Below are 27460 nucleotides of genomic sequence, written 5' to 3' on the forward strand. Positions count from 1 at the left end.
AAGCCCCTTGAAATTGATATAAGAATTTGAATCCTTCACCTTAATTTCTGTGAAACTTGCCAATCACGGTCTAATATTCCAAATGAATCTGATGAGAAGCAAACAATATTCCAAAGAGACTGGAAGTGTTTACTTAGAAACTGATTACAACATATCAAAATGAGTCTTTTTGTTAGTTTATTATGCCGAATATCCGACAAGGTAAAGGAGACACAAGCTACAGTTCCAAGACATTTCAGCAAGCCACGTTCTCTCAAAGTCCAGATTTTCATCTGAGACAATTCTAAGCTCATGTGCCTATTTAGGAGCCTAATCATAATATATTTAATGGAAAATGTAGATACTTGAGAAAGCTTGAAGCAAACTACAGTTTAATTCACTTGGAGACTGTACATTACTTGTTACCAGTAGTACCATCCGTGATGGCAAAATAACTCGATCTGTAAAATGCAACCTCTGCAAATTAATGACGTGAGAGAAGTCAAATGTTAAAAATATCTCATAACCTTAAATCAGATGAACTTCTTAAAAATTTGGAAAGCTTTTTGAATGAATGCAGACACCTGCAAGATCCCTTCACACGTCACCCACTAAGGGTATCTATCACACTTGCTAACGATTCTGCCAGTGTACAAGCCTCTATTACCAACTGCTAGACACCTACAGACCCTCGAGATGATAAAACAATAAATTCTCCACTCACATCGAGTAGAAAATTAGAGGGCTTTAATGATGGTTTCTGAACAGCCAAACTGCTTTCATATGAATTACTATAAGTGCTTTCATGTTAGCGTTTTTTGCCAGGAATATAATTTACTAGGCCACTATACTCTACTTCCTTCAAGGGGAGGCTGTTGATTTAAAAAAAAAAAAAAAAAAAAAAAAAAACAGGAGCCTTGTTTTGTGCAGAGCAGCACAAACATCAACCATGTTGGTGGTGTTTTACCACAGTCAAGATATGCAGGCCACTCCTGAATACACTGGACTTTAACGATAGGCTTAAATGAAAAACCCACAATCGATACTGATCATTGGAACTAATGGAGGAAAGTTAGTTTATTTGGATAGAACACTGGTCAACAGTATTAGTAACACGTTTTTCTGTGGGGGAGTTCCAGGAAGACCACCTGAATATCAGTGGATGAAGAAACATGGGTTTCTAAACTCCAGTGAAAAAAAAATATTGATAAAGTGAAAAGAGATTCCTTCAAGTAGAACTGTAATAAAACCTCCATTTCTCTTCGAAATCCACCTCTTAGTCTTCTTAATAGGACAGTAATCTGTATAAGCTGTTGTTTCTCAAAGAAGGAGTATGTATGGCAATGGTTTAAGAATAGGGCTTGGGCCACACTCGTTTGGAAAAATGTCAAGGCACGACTGAAGGAGGACAACTCACTTGCCTCTAAAAAACATCTTTGCCTGGACTCTAAACAAATGACACAAAGCACCACTACACTTCATAGGCTATGACGAGGTGCTCCAGGAACCAGACGCCAAGACATCCAGCTACAACTGAGAAATGCAACAACAATTATCTAGAATATCTCTTCAGGGTAATTCTGGGCACAGTGGAAGCCCACAGGCGCCACAACACATACAGATATACAAATTAAATACTTCCTAGGATCTAGCAAGAAAGATGAGCTGTTAAAAACACGCCTTGTTACGAAACTCAGAAGGAAGGCAAACCTAGTAGCACTTTGAAAAAGTCATTAATTTGCGGAACTTTGACCTAACCACAAATAAATACTTGCAAACAAGTCTAAAATAAAAGCAAAACTACGCCCAAAAGGGAATGTACAGTTTGGGCATATCCCACTGAGATCTCATCCAAGACAGTCTGACAGACTGAAAGGCACTTGATCTCCAAGACCAATCCTGTCGCCTTAACAGTCTTGTTGAACTCCAGGGAAAGACAAGTGGTGGATTATCATTTCGAACCACTGTAAGATTGTTAAGTCAGAGGAGACTGGTGAATGATAGGCCCTGTTGTAACATCCCTCTTCACTTTGCCAAAGTGCATATGAAGAACTGGTAGTCTCAATAAACTAAAGTAGCAATATCTGTCTTAAAAGTCTACTCCGTGCTACAAGACAGACTACTGGTGCAAGTGGCAGCATTTATTTTTAAGGGACACACGGCAACCATTGGAATGATAAACTTGCAAGGTGTAAAAGCTAAGCAAAAAGTGTCAACCAACCACTTTTCTAAAAATGATATACAAAAAACTGATGGAAAGGTGGTGCATGAAATTGGGTTATTTAAAAGTTTTATAAATGGAATTAGTCTTGATGGCTGATTGGCATTCATGAGAGAGCCAATCACCCTCACTACGTGAACTGTCAAATTAGTTGTAGCCTGTTTAATAGTCCAACCAGCCATCTATTTCTCTGAAAGAGATTACATTTTCAAATAGTGTACAAGAAGCATACACACAATATGTGTACACAACGGATTGGCCATTAATCTACCTAAAGTTAACAGGGACCTACAAAATTGTATCTTGTGATAAGGAAAGGCTATATTGTACACAGAAAGTGAATTATCTTTTAAAAGCTCAAGCCTCACTAGTATTCTTTCAATTACTGTTCTTGTTGTCAACGTTGGAAGAAAGCTGAAATGTTGAAAAATGTGTGAGGCAGACATCAGCAACCATAAACATACTAAGACACGCAATCTAGAAAAAGCAGTTATGTGGGGAAACCCAGATGTGCAAATTCAAGTTATGCATTACATAGCTCTGTGAGAGTACAAAAAAAAATCACTGGAAAGTACAACTTCGAGCAGGTTTTCAAGGCATCTCATATACATATTGACTGTCCTTGAAAACCTCTATATGCCACTTTGTAACGTGGTTCAGTTTCTGCTCACAGCCCATTTGCTTTTTAATAATTGAGCATGAAGAGCTATTAAGTCGGAAATCGAAATGTAGTTGGGCATTACAGACTCCATTATGTCTTTACACTGCACAGTCTAGCCTCACGTGGCCAGAACAAAAATGCATTAATTTAAAAACTGGATATTCTTTTCAGTGGGGGACTAGATGCATGGACGATCATTTATGCTGCAGACATTTTTAAAAAATAAGTCACAAGTTCTGATGATCCCCTGGTAAATAATGTTACCATCAGTCAACGAGTCAATAAATCATAACATTACTCAAATTAAATGCAATAGTTCGGGGGATATTCTACGTGGAAGAGGTGTGGCAAGGGCTGTGACGTAAAACATTTTGGCACCAATAATTCTGCCATGGATCGGAAATGGGTGAAAGAGTACATAAAAAGGTTTTGAAAAAGTGATTAAAAAGTTGAATTACCAAAGGCCCGAAATAAAAACGTGTTTTTCTAACGCAGAATGCTACCAGTTGGAGAAAAAGACAACTCATTTTCTTTTGTAAAATGGTGTACTCGGCCTATATGTATGTGGCTATACTAGCATTTACATGGATAACGTAAAGTAGCAGGCCGAAGTCTCATCACTTTGTTTTCCTGCACCTACATCTTCAAAAATTATTATGAAAATGCCCCCGCAAGTTATTTTTTGAATAATTCAATTTCACAATTGTACAGAAGGAAATTAAATAAATACACAGAAATCCCTAAAAAACGCTCTTTAAATTCTAGTCTTTACGTTTCCGGTCTACTTTTCCCGTAAAAGTTAAGTTGTACAAGGATCTCTGCATGAAAAGTTTATCAATAAAGTATTGGACCAGTGCTGAGAGCATAAAGAGCCCCAGTAAACAGACTGGACAAACCGTATTATGTTGTTGGAAAAACAGATGCTCGTGACTAGGACTATTTTAATTGAATTTGCTTCACAAAACCAATTCCCAGAGATGCTCTCAAACAGAACATACAATAGTATGAGAGGGCAGGCAGGTTTTTTATTGTCACACTTTAACAAGGGACACTTGTAAAATATAAGTTGATAGATCAGGGACTGACCCCCCAAAAAATCAAGCAGATGAGAACCCATTTCCAACATTATAGCTGAAAATGCAGATGACCGGAGCATCTCGAACAGAACTATCTCTGCAATTACACTTGGAAGGGGGGCAATATTCTAGTTTTGAATACATGAAAATCCACCGAAGAAGGTTGTAGAAGAACCCGTCTTGAAATGTGGGGCTCTGACAAATTAAATAGTGTTTAACCAGGTGGGCCTGTAATTTCTCCTGCACTGCTTCACTTGTTGTTTCCCTCTCGTTTTCCTCTAACCAAAATCACCAGGCAGACCTTAAAGTTCAATGATGTAGCCGCTCAGTGTTAGTGCTGCATTAAGCTAGGTAAGAATGTCTAAATCTCTGCAATGAAACTTTAAGCAGTAGATGAATGCACAGTTCGATGGATCAATGATCGGCAACATTTAAACACTCATCTATTTTCTTGGGCACAATATATACAGTGTAATAAACCCTTCACCTTCCTACCTTCTCATGCTGTTTGGGATGCAGCCATATTTCTTGTCATGACATAATCAGACAGGGGCAATACCAAATGGAACCAGAACTTGATGCTAAGCAAAGATGTCATTTCTTCATAGCATATTTAGAATGGGAGCAAAGACTGCCATCTGCTGAGAACCATATTCCTATTAGGACGTTGATGACCAATCAAGCAGCAACCTCTGCTAACTGGAGCAAAACCATGCAACACTGTAGTTTAGCAACTTTAGCACGGTTATTTTTACATTCACTGTATTAGGAAGGGCCTCTTAACTTATTTTAGCAAGACAACATTATTTCCAAACACTATGCACATTGCAGAGCCACATAATTGAACATTCAGGGGAAGTCATGAATCTGCCTCCATGTAATGCAATGGACAAAACTACATAAACTAAAGTCGAGTTTCTAGCAGCAATGGCTTTTTTTTCAAACATCTGTAGCAGTCATATTCATGAATCAATCATGCTGTTGTGAATAGCCTACAGTAAGCTCTTCAGCTAAACAATATATAGGGAAAGTTGGAGAAAAAGGGAGCCGTGCTGGTCTATATTGCATCACAACATATATGGCAGAAAAACGTTACGTTTAACAAAGTGTGGCAACATATACTTTTCTTCTTCTGTTACAAAAAGTATGGATTAAAGGCAATTAGATTCAGTTCAAGCTATTGCAGGCTGAAAGGCTCAGTCTGCATGGCTATTATATACTGCATTAACATAACAGTGATTCAGACTGGATCCTAAAGTTTCAGAAGGCACACACCCACACCCACACACACACACACACACACAGGGAGGCCTATTTGATCTTGTACCTTCAGACTTTTTGCATTCTATTACACAGCAGAGCTTTCCACAACTGTGGAACGTATAGTGAACGCGGATAAGGAAGGCAAAGTGCCATATCTCTTCTACATAAATACAAAGAACCCAGATCATATGATATGGCGCAAATAAGTGATGCATTGCACAAATATTGATGCAGCCCTCCAACACACAGTGCTGAGCTGCTGGAAGTTTTGAAGGCCCACAAATAGACATGATTTTTTTGCTGGAACAGCGAGAAGAATAACAGGCCTCCGTCAGATTTCTCTCCAGCCAAAGTGATCTGGTGGCTAATTCCCAATTGCAGTGTCAGGTGAATCAGATTCACCAATGTGTACTTGGGGTAATATTGCTTCGGTCAATTAGATTAGAAAATCGTTTATGAAGGCCTTAGAAGAAAACTTGTCTCAACTATTCTTCGATTGTTGCCATCAGAACGAATAAAACGTTAGCACAACAAAAGGCTCGAATACTACAGATAAAGTAGCTTATGGTTTTGTTTTGCTTGTAAAAAAAATAAAAGAAGACATAAACAAAGTGTGCTTGTCAGCCAAGCAAGTATTACCGCTGACGGCTATGTTCATACCGTCTGAAGCAAGATACCGAGATACTGGTTAAATAATCAGTACTTTCGCCAAAAAGAAGCACAACTGAAGTTTGCTGCTTCCTGCCTCTTAAGAGCAGACATGGTTATTTAACATGAAAGAGAAAATAGAGGTCAAACCACTAACGTTCTGCTATAATCCGTTCATTTTTTGTTGTCTCTGTTGCTAAAAATGTGCTATAAAAATGCAGTAAATATTTTCTACATTGTTAGAAGGAAAGCAGCTTGTGGCTAGCGATAGCATGTGAGGCTACCACTTCTTGCTTTTTTGAGAAAGATGCACCATTATTTCCAAGCTACAAGTAGAGTTTCCGGGCCATAATTTACAGAAGGATTGTTGAAAATCTCTGCACTACAAATGGAGATGACGGATGAGCAGGCATATGTCGGTAAGGAAGACTAGCCTTTCAAGTGCAGCTGTTGGATGACAATGCCATGTAAAGATCACTGCCCAGGTGTGTCGCCCACAATCTCTATGCCATGTTGCTGCAGCTGTGCTCGCAGAAGTGCATTTTCGTTCTTCAGCTCTTCTACCTAAAACATTGTTAAAGGTGGTAAAAAAAGAAATTAGAACTCTTGAAAAGTTAATAATTTTCTTTAAAAACAAAGGAAAGCAACCATGCTTTTTTGATAAACTTAGTAGGTTGTATTCAAACATATTTAGAGGAATAACATATGAGCCTTAAACAAATACAAGCTGCTTCAGTTCATTTTGTTAGTGATGGAGCAGGTAAAACAACATTTTGTATACCCCTCTAATTTGCATGAAATTATTTACGTAATCATTCTAAAATTAATTTACATAACATGTTTACAGTAGAAGTGGTACTAATCAATATTTGCACCTTGATAAACACAAATACACGTGGGACTAAATTGCTAATTGCATGGCAAAATTAATTAATTAACAATGGTACGTAAACTAACTTTAGACTGCGGTGAGAGTAAAATTGCATGATTTATATTGCTTTGTGATTGTATTGTGGCTTAAAGTTATCGTATAGTAAGTATTATCGCTTTAAATGTTGCTGCAGCTAGGGAAATACTAATATATATATTGGGATTAGTGTGGGTTTGAACATTAGAACCTTAATTTCTACATATTAATTGCCGCCATGTCTATTTTCGCTTAGTTAACGCTTGGGCCTACTAGGCCGCAGTACTCAAGATGGCGTTCTCTCAAGCAGATGCCACCCTGTGCGCGCGATGATTTCTGCGCATGCCCAGATGATTCTTGAGATCACGAGGTGACATGAACTCCTGACATAGTGTTCCTTACCAAGGTCGATGTGTTGGGGACTTGACCGCAAGCCAGAAGATGACTATATGAGAACCACGGAAGAGACAAAGAATGAACCTGTCAATAAGACCCTTTTGCCTTGAAAAGATACATTTACTGGTCTCCGCATGGGAATCGGAAGGGACCGTGACAACTTGGGAACTCTTGTGCCAAGTCACTATGAAGAACCAGTTTGCACTGGGAAGAGTGCAATGAGCTATTGATAACCCTAACTGTCCAATCAGAACATTTGGTCTGCCCCTAAAGTTGCCATATTTTGTATGAAGTAGGACATAGAAAGGTATAATAACCCCTCATCTGTCATTATGTGTTATTATTGTTGTTGGAGTTTGGTAGTTGCAGTAGCAGTTGGTTTTTGGAATTAGAGTTGGTTGGAGTTGGAGTTAGTGGGTTCGGGCGGAGTTTGAGAGTTGCAGTTGGAGCTGTGGCTGCGTTTGTCTGAGTTATTCTTGAGAGGGAGTTCTTGTTGGGTGGTTCGACCTGAAGTTATTTGTCGCCTGTTTATTGGCATATGATTTACTGCATTTTTCTTAAATTCATGCTTAAAGAGATTTCTAAATGTTTAATTACTCTTTAATAAATCTAAATTTCAAATTATGAGCTGCAGTGTATAAATTTAAGGTTAAAGGGATTGATTAATGATCTAGATAAACAAAATTGAAATAACAAATGAGTTTGTGGTTCTTAAATTAAATCACTGAAGATATCAAGTGTTTTCTAGACTTTGTGTTTTAGCTGGTTCTAATTCTATGTCAGGACCGGAGGCTTCGGATTATGCTGATCTCTCTTCGCTTTATTACTTATACAAAACAACAGCAGCCAGAGAGATTTGTGAATGTCAAAGAAAAAACCATACAAAAAACTACAACTCCCTACAACCAGGGAGGTAACCTAGTCATTAGTCCATCAACTATCTCTATGACACTGTCTCAAAGTCCTCTGTCAGCTCTCTCTCCTCCTCTTTCTTCGCTGCTGCGCAGCCAATTAAGTGCTCTTGTTTATTTCCGGTATTAACGAGTGATTATTTGTATATATTTCAGGTTGTAATGCGTTTCATGTTGTTTTTTGTGGGCTCTCAGTGACATTTCCTAACACGTTGTCAGTTTGATCAATTTCAGAGCCCTCTCCGGCCGCGGGAGCGTTCTCGCTCCTTACGCGGCCGGCTCCCCTGTTGTTGCGGCATTGTTAGGCGCCGCTAGGGGCGCTTGACCGCCTTGTCGTTCTCGCGTCGTGTCTCCTCAGAGGAGGAGCGCGAAGCGAGACCAACGGTCACAGCCGTCCCCTGCTGCCTCACCTTGACGTCCGCATCGCGGATTGTATGCTCTCCCCGCTTTCACTAATTACTACGCCCCAGTGGGGGTCTGTATTGCGGATTTATCCGCGTTGAACGCGCTTAATAAACCGGCGCTGTAAGCACCTGCTAAACACCACGCATCTCGCGGAGGGTGTTATTTTTGGATTCTGGGCATTTATCTCCAAATGTATTTGGCATAAATAAATATTCACAACGCGGTAGGGAGGCAGCCACCCGGTCAGGTTCTTTCTGAGGGTTTTTTCCGCGTTGAGGGTCTGGTGCAGCCCTATTGTAACCCTCTGGGCTACCCTATCTTGCAGCCTTTGGACTGCGCTTAATCCTTTTATCCTGCTAAGTTTGTAAGGGTTACGTACCTACCTTTTGAGCATGGCCACACAGTCTGAATACTATGAAGAGGAAGTGCAGGAATACTTACCTTATAGCGACTACTTCTTTGACGCGGTTGATGATTCAATCTACCGGGTGGTTAATGAAGTAGTGGGTCCGATGGAGCAGCGTCTCTCGGACAGGATAGTCCAAGAATGCAATAGATTAGCGTCGGCACGTGGCAGTGTAGCGCAGACCCCTGGGCAGGTTCCCGATGGGCCCCCCCCCCCCCAAAAAAAGCAACGCCCTGATGGAGTAGATGCGGATGCTTTTGCGCGCCTTAAGACGGCGTTTCTAGCAAAGACGGCACCGGTGGCCCCCCTTCTCCCAACGACCGATCCATTTCAGGATATCCCAGAACCACCATCCCCAGCGACAGATAATGACACTCAAGGGGATACAGATGATGAGGCGGGTTCTTCCCGTCCTTGGCGACCGGCCTCGGCGTCCACTTCGGCGGCGCTTGAGGAAGATGCAGATATGCTAAACCCAGATGAGATAATGCATCCCCGGTCTTCCGCTTGGGTCCCAGGGGATAAAGTTGTTAGGTTCCTTGCCAACCGTTTGCGTAAGCCACTGGAAAAAGAGGCACGGAGTTGTTTGAGGGCGGAATGCCCGCGTCCCTCCTTGCCAGACAAAATCGTGCTTACGCCGGAATTAGATTCCAAAATGGCTACGTTCCTGGCGAAATTTGTAAAGGATCCCCGTAAGGGTATTGACAGATCTTGGCGGTCTTGTCAAGATAAACTCCTTGATGCCGTCGGTCCTATGGCAAAAATTCTGGACATGGCGGAGGAGGCTAAAGTAACGGGCTCAACTATTTCGCCGGAAGTCTTGTCGAATTGGGCCCAACGAGCCATTATATTTTTGAGCAATGCAAATTGTGCTCTTTCAACGGAGCGTCGCCGCTCTTTGTTGATTAAGTTGGACCCCAAACTTGGGGATTTAGCTTCCTCAGAGGCAGGAGCGGTTGCTCAAGGGGGCCTGTTTGGAGAACCTTTCGTGAAGGAACTGGGGAAGTTTGTCTCTACATTTACCTCCTTAGACAAGGCCCAGTCGGGTATTAAGAAGGTGTTTACCCAGCGGGTTGTCCGCGGGGCCGGTCGAGGCAGGGGCCGCTCGTCCGGCCGCGGATTCCAGCAAAATCCTCAAAGGGGACAAGGCTCTGCCGTGGTCACTACAACTCCACTGCAAACTATACCAATTTCTACCCAACGCGAGGACAGCGTTTCAGAGGCCGTGGAGGATACAAATCCAGTGCTGGAGGCGGAGCTTCTAACGGTAAGTGTCCTCCCCGCATGTCAGCTGAAGATAGGAGGACGATTGGCAAGCTTCACTCAGGCTTGGGAAAAGCTAACGTCCGATGCATGGATCCGGCAGACAATTCGAGGATTTCATGTGGAACTTCTGGGCAACCCTCACCAGGCCACGCGACAGTGTCCATTGCAGTTCACCCTTCAGGATGCACGGTTGATCGACGAGGAGGTCGCCGAATTGCTTTGCAAAGGCGCAATTTGTCGCACAACTTTGCATCCTCACGGTTTCCTCAGCAATATATTCCTTGTGGACAAAACGGACGGAGGTCGTCGTCCGGTAATCAACCTCAAGGACTTCAATGCGTGGTTGGTGTACCGCCATTTCAAAATGGAGGGAATCCACCTTTTAAGAGATCTCTTGCGCCCTTCCGATTGGATGGCGCGTCTAGATTTAAAAGACGCTTACCTTGTAGTTCCCGTGCATCCGCCCCATCGACGATTCCTTCAGTTTCGTTGGGGGGGTTTGGTATACGAATTCACGGCCCTTCCATTCGGGCTTTCCTCGGCACCTTGGTGTTTCACCAAGCTGCTTCGTCCCGTGGTAGAGTTTCTCCGGGCGCGGGGTATACGCATGATCGTCTATTTGGACGACATCCTTCTGATGGCTCAGACTCCCCAACTCCTGGTGATGCAGCTCCAACAAACCGTTTCCCTGCTCCAAAGCCTGGGGTTTGTTATCAACACGAAGAAATCGATACTTCACCCCTCTCAGGCGGTCACCTTCCTGGGGTTTGTGGTGGACTCCGTTCAAGCGACTCTGAGTCTTCCGTCTCGCAAGATGGCGAAAATTCGACACGAACTACACCGTACGGTGTCCAAGCCCACCATTTCCTTGCGTCAGCTCGCCAGGATCGTAGGCCTCTTGTCGTTCTCGATCCAAGCGATTTTTCCGGGCCCTTTGCACTATCGCGCTCTACAACGTCAAAAGGCCTACCACCTCCGACGGGGTCATTCTTACGATTATGTGGTGCCCCTGTCGGCGGAAGCCAAAGAGGAGATCCTCTGGTGGCTCAATCATATGGAGGCATGGAACGGCCGAGCGATTTTCGGATCCGTTCCAGATTTGGTCATCGAGTCCGACGCCAGCAAATTGGGGTGGGGCGCTCGATGCGGAGATTTTTCCACCGGAGGTGTTTGGTCAGCAAACGAGCGGGATTTTTACATCAATTGCTTGGAACTGCTCGCTGGCTCTTTCGCGGTGCGTTGTTGGACCAAGGACAGAGTGCAGTCTTGTGTCCTCCTAAAGATGGACAACATTTCCGCGGTCCATTATGTCAATCGATTAGGTGGTCCCCGTTCTCGGGCGCTGGCCAATCTGGCAAAGGATTTTTGGAGCTACTGCCTCGAGCATCATATTTCGGTGACGGCGGAATATCTCCCGGGCCAGCACAATCAAGTAGCGGACTGGCACTCTCGTCATCTCTACGACTCCAGCCTTTGGAAGCTGGATGTTCCGATCTTCCAGTGGTTGCACAACCTCTGGGGTCCGTTCTCAGCGGATCTTTTTGCCTCACGTCTGGACAATCAAGTGCCCAGGTTCTTCAGTTGGAGACCGGATCCACTGGCCCTTGCCACGGATGCCTTCCTCCAGGATTGGGGTCAGGAGAACGGATATGCGTTTCCACCGTTCTCGATGATCATGAGGACAACGGCCCAGATCCGGCGCCAATGTGCGCAGGTGGTCCTGATAACCCCCCTTTGGAGGTCTCAAGTCTGGTTTCCAGTTCTTCTGGAACTTTCCTGGGATTCTCCAATCCTACTCCCCCTATATCCTCAACTTCTTCAGAATCCGGAAGGGAACCCTCATCACCTGATATCTCGGGGGACACTCCGACTCATGGCGTGGCGTCTTTCAGGCGACGATGGTCGTTGCCGGGACTTTCGGGTCAAGCTGAGGCCCTCCTGTCAAAGGCATGGGCGGACAGTACCACGAAACGTTATAGATCCTCGTGGTCACGTTGGGTTCGTTGGTGTCTTCGACGACGTCTGGATCCCGTGGTCGCAGGAATCGTTCCCCTCTTGAATTTTTTCGCCGATTTGGCGTCGGAGGGTTTGGCTTATCGCTCCATTAATGCTATCAGATCGGCGATTTCCGCCGGCCACGAGCCTCTAAACGGAGCACCTGTCGGAGAACATCCAATGGTCTGCAGACTTCTGCGGGGCGTGCGATTGTCGCTGCCCCCGGAGCCTCGCTACTCCGTCCTTTGGGACGTTAACAGGGTACTGAATTTGTTTCTTTCCTGGCAGCCTAATCGGTATCTTTCTCTGAAAGAGTTGTCTTCTAAGCTTGCTATGCTTCTCTGCTTGATTTCCTGCAGGAGAGTTTCCGATGTTCGTGCACTTGACGTCTCGGCGCGGGTCTTTTCCCCGGAAGGGGTAGTTTTTACGATTGGACGTAGAACCAAGTCCAACTCGCGAACAATAACCTATCCGGCTTTCCGGGATTCTCCCAAACTTTGTGTGGTAGACTGTTTGAAAACTTATGAGGATTTGACGCAGGAACTCCGCCCGCCAGGCGAACGACAACTCTTGATAGCTCTCAAGAAGCCACACAAGGCAGTCTCTTCTCCCACCATTGCTAGGTGGGTGCGTTGGGTTATGCAGGAGGCTAGCATTGATACTAAACAGTTTGGTGCCCATTCAGCCAGGGGCGCTATGGCCTCGAAGGCTTTCGCGCTCGGAGCGCGTTTGGAGGATTTGATGCGTGCAGCGGACTGGTCGTCCGACTCCACCTTTAAGAGGTTTTATTTTGAGCCGATTCTTAACGTGGCACAGTTAGTGGTAAGTAAGCTTTGAACTAGCATAATCCGAAGCCTCCGGTCCTGACATAGAATCGGAATTTGCCTAGTGCTATGACGGTAAGTTCCAATTCTATTAAGGACACGGAGGCGAGGATTATCCCGCCCGGGGCACCCTTGGTGCGAACCCCCCCGTATAGGGGAAAGTAAGTTTTTTTCCTGGATGTTTATTGACAGAAATGCTTGCTTTGCTTGCTGTATTTGGTTCTATGACCGTTGCTTGCGCTCCGGACGGTTCGTTCAGTTCTCACCTCCCTGTTTGGCTTCTTTCAGGAAATGATGGATCCAAACAAGACCAATGAGGAAGTGGCGTGACTTGCGCGAAGAAAGAGGAGGAGAGAGAGCTGACAGAGGACTTTGAGACAGTGTCATAGAGATAGTTGATGGACTAATGACTAGGTTACCTCCCTGGTTGTAGGGAGTTGTAGTTTTTTGTATGGTTTTTTCTTTGACATTCACAAATCTCTCTGGCTGCTGTTGTTTTGTATAAGTAATAAAGCGAAGAGAGATAAGCATAATCCTCGCCTCCGTGTCCTTAATAGAATTGGAACTTACCGTCATAGCACTAGGCAAATTCCGATTCACCATCAAACAGTCCAACTAGTTGGTCCATCCACCAGACAGCGGAGTGCCTTGATAAAGTCAGGATTCTGAAGACTGTATATATAAAATAGAAAATGTGTCCTAATAGGTAATAAGGTACCCACTTGTCCAGCAGCCATTTTTCCTGTGTACAGATTCGAGTGAGTTTGTGTGGATGAGAAGCGTGTTGGTGTTATGGGCCCCACCAATGAATGAATGTATGAATGAACCTTCGTGAATAAGAATCTTTGACATAAGGAGAATATGTACATTTTTGTCCTTTGCGCTGGATCATTAGTTTTAAATAATTTATTAGCATCATTAAATAGAATTTAGTGCAGAAGTCACAGGCATATAATACAGATCATAAATGATGTGCACTACATATACAATCATTTGCTTTAAAAAGGAGATGTACACAGATTATATTAGATTAAAAACTAGATTTAAAAGGAGAAATAACCAGATGACTACAATAGATTAAAAGTGATAATCAATATATCTCATATGACATGCATCCACAAGCATTCAAACATATTTTAACTACTGTAAATTTCATACACATCTAGGCCCACTCAACCTACTACAATACAACTATAACATCAATCCCACCCCACCCACAGTTACCCCCTAATCAAGTAAAGTAGTCATAAATAAAGTGCCAAAATATTCCACATGAACAAGTATATCACAGTAGTACCTATTATCACCCAATAAGACAAGTTACTTACCTTCGGGTTTATTTTGATAGGTAGAGACAGCAGTTTTAACATATCTCAGGCTTTCCATTGTAGCCTGTGTGCAGTTTTAAGAGCTACATAAGTGGGTGGCACAATCAATGCTGCAGGCCCACTAGTTGCATTTATTTACAGGCCTTGGGCACAGGTAGACCCACCTTACTAGAACAAGTCTTTTTTTCGGTGCTGAGACCGAAGAGTGAGGTGTCTTGGTCTCGGGTGGAACGGATGAAAGGCCCCTGTGGTAGGCCAAACTTTTGGAGCCTAGCCGGAGGACAAGGGTTAAGAGTCATGTTTTCGGTGCATGCCATGGCTTATGTAAAGTGGCGGTCCATGAGCAGGTTTCTCAGTGGAGACTGAGAATTTGAATTTCGGAGCAGTGGTAGAAGTACTCGCCCTAAATTGTGTTTGTGCAGGCTGAAGAGTGGTTGAGTCCTCTTCGGATTGAGACTCTGAATCGAAGTCATGTATGGAAAGGGATTCTTCTTGTGCCGCTGAAGCCTCTTCCTCCTCCTTTTGTCGACTGAGGATGTCGGGGACATCGTCCATTTGCTTGCGCTGCATCTCTTGCCGTCTAGCCCTTCGATCATGAAGAGTCTTTAGACCGAAAAGTCTTAAAGGCCTTACAGGTGTCCTCTCTATGTTCGGGCGAGAGACATAAGTTGCAAACTGGATGTTGGTCGGTGTGAGGGTATTTGGAGTGGCACTTCGGACAGAAACGGAACGGACGGAGTTTCATTAGCAGGTCATTTTCAATCTCGTTCAAAATGGATAAGAGTTGCCTGGCCGGCATGACCTGTAGGCCAAACAGACGAGTCGAAAACTCGCTTTGAAATTTAGTGTGAGACGTATAGTATACCGATCGAAACAATACTGTTGAGATATAAATCCTGGACCGAAGGAGACTCGAACCGGAGCGCGAGGTACTACATCCGAACACATCAGCAGGAAAAAACAATCTGAAGATGGCATCGATGACCATGTGCAGTATTCCCAAGAGGAGGAGTCACACAGCCTTGTGACTCGAAGAAAACGTGTTGGAACAAAAACAACATGTAATCATCCAAGCCCAACACTAGATGGCAGACATGCAAAGCATGAGTATCTACAGCACACATTCCTCGAACAGTGTACTTCTTTAACATGCACACGCGTTAAACCTCATTACTTCCTCTCCAAACCCACGGAAATCAGCTGCAGAGTACCCCAGGGATCATCACTCAGCCCCACGCTCTTCAACGTCTACATGGCCCCCCTCGCCGCCATCGTCAGACAGCATGGGCTAAACCTCGTATCCTACGCCGACGACACTCAGCTCATCCTCTCGCTCACAAAGAATCCCAGACGCCAGACTCTGCTTCCAGGAAGGAATGACTAACGTGGCAGCTTGGATGAAGGATAGCTGCCTGAAGCTCAACTCTGAGAAAACCGAGGTCCTCATCCTCGGACCCTGCACCACCGCCTGGGACAACACCTGGTGGCCCTCTGCCCTCCCACCCAGCCCTACAGACCACACTCAGAACCTCGGCATCATCCTGGACTCATCCCTCTCCATGAACCACCAGATCAACGCCGTTCCTTCCAGCAGTTTCAACTGCCTTCGCATCCTCCGTAAGACCTTCAAATGGATCCCCCCTGACTGCAGAAAGATCATCACCCACGCACACATCAGCAGCAGACTGGACTACTGCAACGCCCTCAAAGCCGGAATCAACAAAGCTCTTCTACACAAACTCCAAACCATACAGAACGCTGCAGCCAGTCTTGTCCTTGCACGAGCACATGACCCAACACCTACGAGGCCTCCACTAGCTCCCAGTCGAAAAGAGGGTCACGTTCAAACTCCTCACCCACGCCTACAAATCCCTCAACAACATCGGACCCAAATACCTCAACGAGAGGCTATACTTCCACATACCCAAGAGGAACCTCCGCTCCGCCGACCTCGCCTTGGCAGAAGTCCCCCGCTTCCGCAGAAACAGAACTGGTGGGAGGACTTTCTCCTATATCGCAGCGAAAACCTGGAACAAGCTCCCTGTGAACATCAGACGCACCTCGACTCTGCACACGTTCAGGAAGAACATCAAGACCTGGCTCTTCGACTGACCCAGAGCTGGAGCCGCTGCAACCACCCCCCCCAGAACCTTGAGAGCCATACGGGTGAGTAGCGCGCTTTATAAACTCCCGATTGATTGATTGAAATTATATTACTGCACTGAGAGTCATTTATTAAAAGTGTCAGTTTTCAAACTTGAACTTGGAAACATTCATACCTGCCTCCGCACTGATAAAAATGAAACAAGAGGCAAGTCATTTGTCTTGTACACCCTCCGAGTGGCCTAGGCCGTTATCATCAATGGGCCATTCTAGTTTATTAACTCCATTAACTCCTATTCAAGAAACTGTTTTGTACAATGTACATCCTGAATTTGGTGCAGTAGGGAAGCCAGAATTTATCTCAGGTTTTCTGGTTTCACATTGGGCAATTCAGCCACTAGATGGGTATCTCTCCTTTTGTTTTACATCATAAGCTAGTGCTTTGTACTTAATTGTTGGAGCATGAGCTCAGAGCTTGAGTTGCAGGCAAAAGCCATGTGAAAGTTGGGCTAATTTTGGGCTTGAGGATTCTAGAGAACCCTTGCTGAGGCTCATGCCATTTGGTTCCCCACCTCTGTTCTTTAATGGCAATTAAGGAGATAAAGGCATAGAAAGGATTGGAGTGGACAATAAAACAATTTGGTTAGAGAGGACTACAAATATACTGCGGAACCCCTTGTTTTAAGATTCATAACTTTCTCACTATTCCATATTTTTTAAAGTGGACTACTAGACTGGGTGTTCTCTTCCCCATGGGTGAAATCAAATGATTGTTGGGTACAGTCCTATTCTCTATCGTATACATTCTACCAGTGTTTAGTTTGATTTACATTATTCCTGATTAGGACGTCATCTGGTTCGTCATCGTTGTGACGTCCGCGTTATCTATATAGGCACCTAATTCCTTACCTTAGAAGAGATATCCAAGCAATACCATCCCGGGAGGAGGGACTGCTGAAAAGTATTAGACTAGAAAGTCCTGTAGGACTGAATGGACCAAGAGGCCTTCCCTACGGACCGGATTATCCAGGCAATAATGTTTGGCAAATATGTGCAGGATGCCCAAGTATCCAGCTGACAGATGTCGAGGAATGGAACACCAAACTGAAGAGTTGTGGTGACTGCCTTAGCTTTGGCTGAATGAGCAAAAAAACCTTCAGGAGGCTCTTTCTTTGCCAAAGCGTAAATTATTTTTATGCAGGAGGTTAACCCGAGAGATGGTCTTCTTCTGCACAGCACGACCCTGCTTTCCTACACCGTACCCTACAAAGAGTTGGCCATCCACCTGGACCACTTTAGTGCGATCAAGGTAGAACAAGAACGTTATTTTTGGGTACAGATGGTGAAGATGCTCTTTCCTAGAAGAATGCGGAGGAGCATATAGGTGGACAAGGTGAGAGATTTCCCTAGATGGAAAGGTGTCACCAGCTTAGGCAAGAATAAAGCCCTAGTACAGAGCACTACTTTGTCTGGAAAGACAGTCAGGCAAGGAGGCCGAGAGGATAGAGCTTGCAATTTTCTCCCCCTCCTAGCAGATGTATTTGCTACTAAAAATGCTGTTTTGATAGTAAGCAGTCGGAGGGGGCAATTATGCAGTGGCTCGAAGGGTGCACACATCTAATAGGTGAGAACCAAGTTAAGATCCCACTGGGGAATTATAAAAGGTGAGGGGGCACACATGTGAGCCCCTTCAAGAATCTATGTATAATGGGAGATTTAAAAAGTTATGGTTGATCTGGCAACCATAGAAAGTAGAGAGGGCCGAAAGGTAACCCTTCAGAGTGCCCAGAACAGAGTTGTGCTCGACCAAAGAAAAGAAGAATGTAAGAAAGGGAGGCAGACGGGGGGTCAACAGACCATTCTGTACAATATTTACAAAATGTTTGCCATCAGCAGGCATATACCGATTTAGTGGAAGGACGATTGTCTGCCAGAATAACTTCACAGACTTCACAAGGAAGGTCAAAAGCTGTCAACTGTCGCTGCTCAATCTCCACACAAGGAGGCGGAGGGTGGACAGGTTCGAGTGAAGGACCCTCCCTTGCTGCTGCAACAGAAGATCCTCCCAAAGGGGCAGCCTGATCAGAAGATCAATGCTCATCTGCAGAAGCTCGGGATAAACTCTACATGCCCATTCTGGAGCCACAAGGATGACTTGGGCGGGCCTGGTCGCTACTGATCTTCTTGATCACTCTGGACAGGAGTGGTAGGGGCAGAAAGGCGTACAAGAGGACTGCGCTCCACTCAAGACAAAAAGCGGAGCTGTGCGACAGCCGCCTTGTAAACTCCAACACGCAAAAGGAAAATGCTACTTACCAGTATCCATCTGTTCTTGGCATGTAGAGCTGCAGAGTCACACACTGTGCATAGGTCACCATCTGGTGGTGGGCCCGGATGATTACACTTTGTTGTTGTCTTGGAAGAAGTCTTTGTAGTCAAAAGATAGGTGACTCCTCCTTTGGACTATAGTGCGCATGGGCATCGATTCCATCTTCAGATTGTTTTTCACCATGAAGGGAAATGATGGAGTTATGTGAGAACAGAAAAAGATGTCCATGTATGGTGTATCTAAGTAAGAGAATACTGGAACAGATAAAGGTAGCCGGGGAGGTGGGTGGCCGTGTTCGACTCTGCAGCTCTACATGCCAAGAACAGATGCATATTGGTAAGTAGCATTTTCCGTTTGAGGCATATGAGCTGCAGATCACACACTGTGCATAGTAGTTCTCTCCCTTAGCAGCGACCACCAGTATCTGTTGCAGTTGTCTGAAATAGTGTTTTGAGTACAGCCTGGCCCACACTAGCTTGTTTTGCTTGCACATCTACACAATAATGTTTTGTGAATGTGTGCGTTGTAGACCATGTAGCTGCTTTGCAGATATCATCTAATGGAATGTTTCCTAAAAATGCCATGGATGCCTCCATTTTACAGGTGGAATGAGCCCTAAGGGGAATGGATAAAGTACGTTTTGCTTTGTGGTAGCAAATTTGTATGCATTTTACAATCAACCTTGCAATACCTGTTTTTGAAATGGGATTGCCTTTGTGTGGTGAAGAGAAAGGCACAAAAATCTGTTTTGTTTTACGGAAGGACTTTGTCCTATCAATATAGTAAAGAAGAGCTCTTTTAAGGTCTAGTGTATGAAGAGCTCTTTCAGCCACTGTTGTAGGTTGGGAGAAGAATACTGGCAACTCAACAGATTGATTGAGGTGGAAAGGTGAAATGACCTTTGCTAGGAATATTGGATTCGTTCTTAGAACTACTCTATTTTGATATATTTGTAAGAATGGTTCCTCAATTGTTAGTGCCTGGAGCTCACTTACTCTTCTGAGTGATGTGATAGCCACTAGAAAAGCGACTTTCCATGTAAGAAATTGTAGCTCACATTTGTATAGGGGTTCGAACGGAGGACCCATAAGTCTAGTGAGAACAATGTTTAAATTCCACACTGGTGAGGGTGGTACCCTGGGAGGAATTATTCTTTTGAGGCCTTCCATGAAGGCTTTGATGGCAGGAACTCTGAAAAGCGACAGATGTTGTCTATTTTGAAGGTAAGCTGCTATAGCTGCTAGATGTAACCTGATGGATGTATATGCTAAATGACATTTGTGTAGATGTAGTAAATAGCATACAATATGCTGGATGGAAACATCTAGTGGATTGATATTGTTATTGTTGTAGTAGATAACAAATCTCTTCCATTTGGCTGCATGGCAGGCTCTAGTAGTGGGGCGTCTAGCTTGTTTGATTACGTCCATGCAACCAGGTGGGAGGTTTAGGTAGTCAAATTCTAGGACCTCAGGAGCCAAATGGCTAAGTTCCGCGGCATGGGGTCCGGATGCCTGATCTCTTCATGGTTCTGTGTTAAGAGGTGTGGAGAGAGGCGTAGTTTTTGATGTGGTACCACAGAGTTGTAGTAGGGTGGTGTACCACGGTTGTCTTGCCCAAGTTGGTGCGATTAAGATGAGTGTTAGTGAGTGCTGTTGCATCTTGCGTACCAATAACGGAATGAGTGGGAGAGATGGAAAAGCGTATGCAAATATGCCTGACCAACTCATCCATATCGCATTGCCTTTGGGGAATGGGTGTGGGTACCTGGCGGCGAAGCTTGAGCATTTTGAGTTCAAGTGTGTGGCGAACAGGTCTATGTCTGGCTGTCACCACCTTTGAAAGAAAGGCTGAAGAACTTGTGGACGCAGTTTCCACTCGTGGATTTGTTGTCACTGACGACTCAACAGATCCGCAACTTGATTGTGAACTCCTGGTAGATGTTCTGTTAGGAGAAAAATGTTTTGAGGAATGGCCCATCTCCATATGCTCTGCGCTAGCTGTGAGACCTGTAAGGAGTGCGCCCCCCCCCGGTTTTTGTAGATAGTACATGGCTGTCATGTTGTCCGTCCGGACTAAGACGTGAGTTTGGAAGGATTTCAGGGCTAGGAATATGGCTAATAACTCCAGATGGTTGATGTGGAGTAGCTTTTGTTGAGGTGTCCACCTGCCTTGTACTGTATAGTCTGATAAATGGGCTCCCCAGCCGGTGAGCGATGCGTCAGTGGTTAGAACTACTTGTGGAAGCGGGTCCAGGAACGGTCGACCTTTGGAAAAGTTTTTGGTGTTCCACCACCGCAGAGAGTGATGTGTTTGACCGTCTACCACCACCAGATCTGTTAACTGATCCTGGGCCTGGTTCCATTGGCATGCCAAGCATTCCTGTATGGGGCGCATCTGTAGTCTTGCATGTGGTACCACGAAGATGCAAGAGGCCATCATTCCTATGAGTTGCATGAACACTCGAGCTGGTAATGAGTGTTGTGGTTGGAATCTTTGTATAAGAGCTAGCAAGCTGTTTATCCTGACTGGATTGGGGGTTGCAAGTGCTTTGGAGGTGTCTTTTGTGGCACCTAGATACTGTTGACAACGGGACGGCTGGAGATGTGACTTTGTCTTGTTTATGGTGAACCCGAGTATGTGTAAGAGCTGAATGGTTTGGTAAATGTGCTGTGTGTACTGGTAGTATGACTTGGCTTTTATTAGCCAGTCGTCCAGATAGGGGAAAACATGAATGTTTTGCCTCCTTAAATGCGCCGCTGCTGCCCCGAGGCATTTTGTAAAAACTCGGGGGGCTGTGGTGACTCCGAATGGGAGGACTTTGAACTGGTAATGCTGACCATCCACCACAAACCGAAGATACTTCCTGTGAGCTTGGTGAATGGGAATGTGGAAGTAGGCGTCCTTGAGATCTAAAGTGGTAAGGAAATCGCCTTGTGTTAACAAAGGAAGGACTTGTTGCAGAGTGACCATATGGAAATGGTCTGATTGAATGTAGAGGTTTAGTGGTCTGAGGTCTAGTATGGGCCTGAGAGAACCGTCCTTCTTTGGTATGAGGAAATAAATTGAGTAAACCCCTATATTTTGGTGATGCAGTGGAACTGGTTCTATTGCATGCTTTTGTAGGAGAGCATTGACCTCCTGTTTCAGTAGTGTCGGATGTTCTTGTGACATGGGACGTTGTCTGGGTGGTATGTGTGGAGGAGTTGAAGTGAGCTCCAGACAATAACCTTAATGAATTATTTGTTTTACCCACCTGTCTGTTGTGATGGAGTTCCAGACAGGTAGGAACTGTGATAATCTCCCCCTGACAGGAGTGGAATGGTCTGGGGGAGGGAAGTCACCGTTAGGAAGTGTTGGTGCCTCTACCTCTACCTTTGGTATTATTGCCTCTGTAGCCTCCTCTGTAATATCCTCTGCCAAGTGAGGACTGGGTGCGAGTTTTGAAAGAAGAGGAGGCGTTGTTAAAGTGGAAATTCTTGGACGCGCCTCTGTAAGAGGAGTGACCAAAGGACCCTCTAGCAGTTTAGGTTTGCAAGGCTCCCATTGACTTTGCGGTATCAGTGTCTTTCTCCATCTTTTCCAAAGATTTATCGAGATTGGGTCCAACCAAATGCTGTTCATCAAAAGGCCGATTTAAAATAGCGTTTTTCACCTCTGGTTTAAATCCGGAGATACGCAGCCATGCATGTCTGCGTAAGAGGACACTAGTATTTATTGCCCTAGAGGCTGTGTCTGCGTCATCTAGAGCACAGTGAATGGAGGTGTTTGTGATGATTGTACCTTCTTGAAATAGGTAGTTAGCCCTGGTTTTATACTTATCAGGGAGATGTTCCAATAGGGTCTCCAGCTCATCATAATGAGCCCTATTATACCCTGACAGTAACGCCTGTGTATTGACAATCCTCCAAAACATTAGCCGCTTGGGATGCCATCCGCTTACCGGAGGCATCTAATAATTTAGATTCTTTATCAGGGGGCGGGGCATCCACTGAGGTTTGTGAGTTGGCTCTCTTTCGGGCGTTAGAAACCACTAATGAAAGGGATCTGGCCTTTAATATAAGCTGAGTCAGTAGGGCCAGGCTTATATTTTTTCTCAATCCTAGGATTGATAACTCTGGCTCTGACAGGGTCTTTTAAGACCTCTGGAGCATGTTTGATGCTCCAGAGGATGCTCCTTGAGCATTGGTAGTGTTATTGTGGACCTTTGCGAAGGTGTGATTGTGTCCATGCGGAAGTCAACATCTATGGGGTCAGTGTGCATATCTACCCCATGAAACTGAGCAGTTCTGTGTAGTAGCTGTGAAGATCCTATGGTGTCGTCTGGAGGGGATGGTCTAGAGGGATGTCCTCCTGAGGCACATCAGGTGCACCTGGTGCTTCATAGTCTTCCCAGGGGTCATGTGATGGTGAATTAAGATCCCTAGGGTCTTCGAATGGTTCTTCATTGTCTCCGTCCCCAAAATTCTCATCCTCATCTAAAGGTGGTGGAGTGTTTTGGGGTAATGGAGAGTTTATAGGAGAAATATCAGGTTCAGGCACCAATGGAGGTGGTGAGATGTCCCTTATAGGAGGAGTCTGGGCATTTTTCTTCTGAGGAACTGGAGCTGGTGCTGGAGTGGCCAATTTCCTCTTTTTAGGCTGCAGTATTATTTGACCTTTCACGATTGGCTCCTGAGGCGAAAAGCCGGGAGCGGGGACTAATTACTTTTAAAATTATTGTGATGTGATACTGTGTTTTTTACCTGTTACCCCCACCTACCTGAACATTTGGCTTCTCAGAAACAGCGCTACTCGCTGCAACGACTCCCTTCCTTCGGCCGCCATTCCCGAGGGCGAGGCGAGACACGCCCCCTCGGCTGGCCACACCCCCTCCAACCCCCCGACCCATTGGCATAAAGCATGTGTCTTGGTAGGAAGCGCAGCGGACGAGCGCAGCGGGCGCGACGTTTGCGCGCCGAAGGCGCGCCTAAGGCAAGCCCGTCTGCGGCCGGACGGGGCTAGGGGCACGACTCCATGCCAATTTTATCTCCTACTCCTCTGAGGAGCTTATCACCCTCCAGGGCCACTTGCCACTCTCGGACTCTGTCCGCAGGCATATTACTTCTCTAGGGATTGCACCCTCTCCCACTCCTACTCTGCCGTTCTCTCCGCCCGTCTGTTTCCCGCAATGCCCTCTCCCACCCGGTCCTTCCCCTCCCACCCCGTCACTATCCATCCTCTTGCTTAACACCAGGTCTGCGGTCAAGCACCATCATGAGCTCTTTGTCTTGCTTGATTCTGAAAAGCCTGACTTACTGCTCTTGACCGAAACCTGGTTCTGTGACTCTTCCCTGCCTGTTCTCTTGGCTACCCTCCCCCCCTCCTATGTGGCCTTACGCGCTGACCGCCCAGCAGGTAGGGTTGGCGGTGGAGTGGCGATCATTGTTCGGTCGGAACTAAATTTTCAACCCATCCCCTCTCCTCCACTGAATTCCTCACTGTTCGTTCCCTCGCCCTCTCCCCTCCTATCACCTGTCTCCTAATGTACCGTCCTCCCCAGTCTTTGCCTCTATTCTTGCCGGCTTTTCAAGACCTTTTGGCCAACATGGTGGTCAATTATGCCTCGGTCTTGGTATTAGGGGATTTCAACTACTGGCCATCGGACCCTTCTGAGTGTACAGCCTCGAAAGAATTCACAGAGACTCTCACATCTTTAAATTTCACACCACACATCTCTGTCCCCACTCACTCTCACGGTCACACTCTTGACCAGGTCTGGTCTCTTAATCTTCCAGTTTCCCCGGTGATGGTCTCCCCCTGTCCCTGGTCCGACCATGCCCTTATTTCCTTCTCCGTCTCTCTCAACCCGATATCCAAAGTCCCCCACGCTAAAAACACCTGGGCGCGGAATTGGAATAGAGTTGACTTTCCCACTCTTATCTCTCACCTTCAGAATTCTACCCCGTCCCTCTCCGATCTCTCGTCCGACTCCCAAGCCAACACTATCAATACCTGGTTGGCTAGAGGTTGTGACTCAGTGGCTCCCCTGCGCCGCATCTCCGTCCGGCGACCAAAGGAGTCTAACAGGTGGTTTAATGACCACCTAAAAGAACTAAAGCTGTCCGCTCGACAGGCAGAAAGGCACTGGAGGAAAAATTATTGTCCCTCACTCAAATCCCTTTATCTGAAATCACTCGCCGACTATAAGATCGCAATCATTTCCGCCAAAACCTCCTATTTCTCAACCAAAATAATGTCTGCCGAAAACAAACCTAGGGAGATCTTCAGCATAGTGCAGGACTTGGCTTACTCCGACAAGGCTTCACCTCAAATCCCCCCATCCCAGCCCCTTTGTAATCAACTAAACACTTACTTCCTCGATAAGATCGCTACCATCAAAGCCAACATCCCCCCCCCCCCTCATCAGCCTATGTCGACCCCTCTCCTCCTACTGTTCAAAACCTTCTCACCTCCATCCCCCCCATCACTGAAGAGGTATTCCAAGACTTACTCCCCAAAGTAAAGTCAGGCTCTCCGGCAAACATCTGTCCGGCGCGAATTCTCCAACGAATCTACTCCTCTTGTCCTGAACCCCCCATTACCTTTCTTAACAGCTCCCTAGCGCAGGGAGTAGTGACCCCTACGCTCAAATCAGCCACCATAGTGCCCATCCTAAAAAAACCTGGCGCTGACCCATCCATCTCAGCCAACTACCGCCCCATCTCCCTGCTGCCCTACTTGGGCAAGGTGCTGGAACGTTATGTCACCACGGTACTCAGCACCCATGTAGAGGCCAATGGGGGATTGGCTTCCCGCCAGGCTGGCTTTCGACCTAGGCACTCGACTGAATCAGTCGTGGTATCAGTCCTGGACAACCTCAGGAAGGGTATGGATTATAACAAACACCACGCCCTGGTACTCCTCGATCTCTCGGCCGCATTTGACACGGTAGACCACACCATCTTACTGTCCCGTGTCAAGGCGGCTGGAATTGAGGGAGCAGCCCTGGTGTGGCTTTCCTCCTTCCTGAGGGACCGCACTCAGGCGGTCCGGCTCGGAGATTTTACAACCATTCCACTCCCCGTCACGTGTGGTGTCCCCCAGGGTTCTTCCTTGTCCCCCCTACTATTCAATCTCTACATCTTCCCCCTCATCTTCGCTCTTCAACAGCTGGAGGTCACCGTGTTTAACTACGCGGATGACCTCCAGCTCATCTTTGATCTATCCTCTTCTCCCCTCTCTGTTTCCAGCTTCCAGTACACCATGACATTTATCAGGGACTGGATGAACCATAACCATCTCAAGTTGAATCCGGACAAAACCGAGTTGGTTCTTACCGGAGGTTCTTCCAGTCCCTGGAATTCTCTCTTCTGGCCCCCTACCCTTGGTCCTGCCCCCACTCCTTCTACCACGGTCAAAAATCTGGGGGTTAAAATGAATAATCAGCTTACCCTCCACTCTCAAATCAGCTCCGTAGTCTCCTCCTGCTTCCTCACTCTCCGAACTATCCGCACTGTCGCTCGCTTCTTCTCCCCCCAGACACTCAAAATGATCATGGCCGCTCTAGTCATATCACGACTGGACTACGCCAACGCCCTCTACAACGGCATACCAGCATACAGCCTAAGGAGGCTACAGGTGGTCCAAAACCAAGCCGCCCGACTGGTTTTTGGTCTCCCACGCTACCACCACTCCACACCCCTCCTCAGGGAGCTTCATTGGCTCCCGATAAAGGAACGTTCTCTGTTCAAAACCGCCTGCATGGTTTTCCAGGCTCGTCAAGGCACCGCACCTGCTTTCATCTCCTCACTAATAACAGAATACGTTCCCTCTAGACAACTTCGTTCCTCTTCCAAGTCCCTTCTCCAAATCCCACGCTTCAGACGCAAAAAGTGGGGTGGGTCCAACTTTTCCACCTTGGCCCCCACTTTCTGGAACTCCCTTCCAGACCACCTACGTGCGTCTACCCACTATCTATCCTTCCGTAAGGATCTAAAAACGTTTCTTTTTAATCAGGCATTCCCTGTGTAAACCCCCTCTCCGGCCCAATCCCGGGCTCCCTTCTGTCTCTGTAGCCAATCCCCTCCACTAGCGCCAAGAAACCGTTCGGTGCACGCTGCGCTTTATAAATGTTTTAAATTAGAAATAAATTAAATTAGACCTGTTTTGGGGTTTTGTAGAAGAGTCTTTTGAAATGTGTCCGGTTTAAAAAGCTCTTCATCAGCAGTGTCCTTTTTGGGAACGGACTTTTCGGGTCTGAGCGTTTGTCTGGTGTAGCTTTGGGAGGCGTTTTCAGCTCCTTTTAATCGGGAACCTTTTTTTGGTTGGGGACCGGAATCTTTTTTCGGTTCGGAAGGTTTAGGTTCCGAAGATTTTTTCGGTACCGGTTGATAGGGTTCCGGGTGTTTTTTCGGTTCCGGTTGCTTCGGGTCCGAAATGTTTCTTGGTTCTGGCTGCTTCCGTTCGAGTGTTTCTTCGGTACGGGTTGCTTGGGCTCCGAAGATTTTTTTGTTTCCGGGTGACTAGGTTTCAAAACTTTCTTCGGTGGGAGTGGTTTCGGAACCGGAATGTGGTCGGAGTGGAGGGAAGGTTGACTGGAGCCAGAGTCACCTGAAGGCTTTAGTTTCGTCTTTTTTGCCGGGCCAGAAAGCGGGGCGAGAGAAGTGTTAGAATGGCGTCCACCTAGGCCAGAGGGTGAAGATGTTACCATAGCCTTGTCCGACATGGAGGGGTGAGAGAGGTCAGTAGGGTCGACGTCTG

At 45.9% G+C, this 27460-nt stretch overlaps 1 protein-coding gene across 3 annotated transcripts in view; it reads right to left on the reverse strand.

Annotated features, from left to right (window-relative positions):
- Nucleotides 1–1038: 1038 nt before the first annotated feature.
- Nucleotides 1039–27460, reverse strand: part of USF2 (upstream transcription factor 2, c-fos interacting) — a 297619-nt gene continuing 271197 nt past the window's right edge. For 2 of the 3 annotated variants that reach the window (XM_085615850.1, XM_085615851.1), the window contains exon 10: nt 3867–6412. In XM_085615850.1, coding sequence (XP_085471976.1) covers nt 6323–6412 — 90 coding nt within the window. In that variant the 3' untranslated portion in view covers nt 3867–6322. Of the gene's footprint in view, nt 6413–27460 lie in introns of all 3 variants that reach the window. The other variant, XM_085615849.1, reaches the window with a different exon arrangement.

This window comes from Triturus cristatus, chromosome 7 (genome assembly GCF_964204655.1).
Source record: "Triturus cristatus chromosome 7, aTriCri1.1, whole genome shotgun sequence".
Lineage (NCBI taxonomy): Eukaryota > Metazoa > Chordata > Amphibia > Caudata > Salamandridae > Triturus > Triturus cristatus.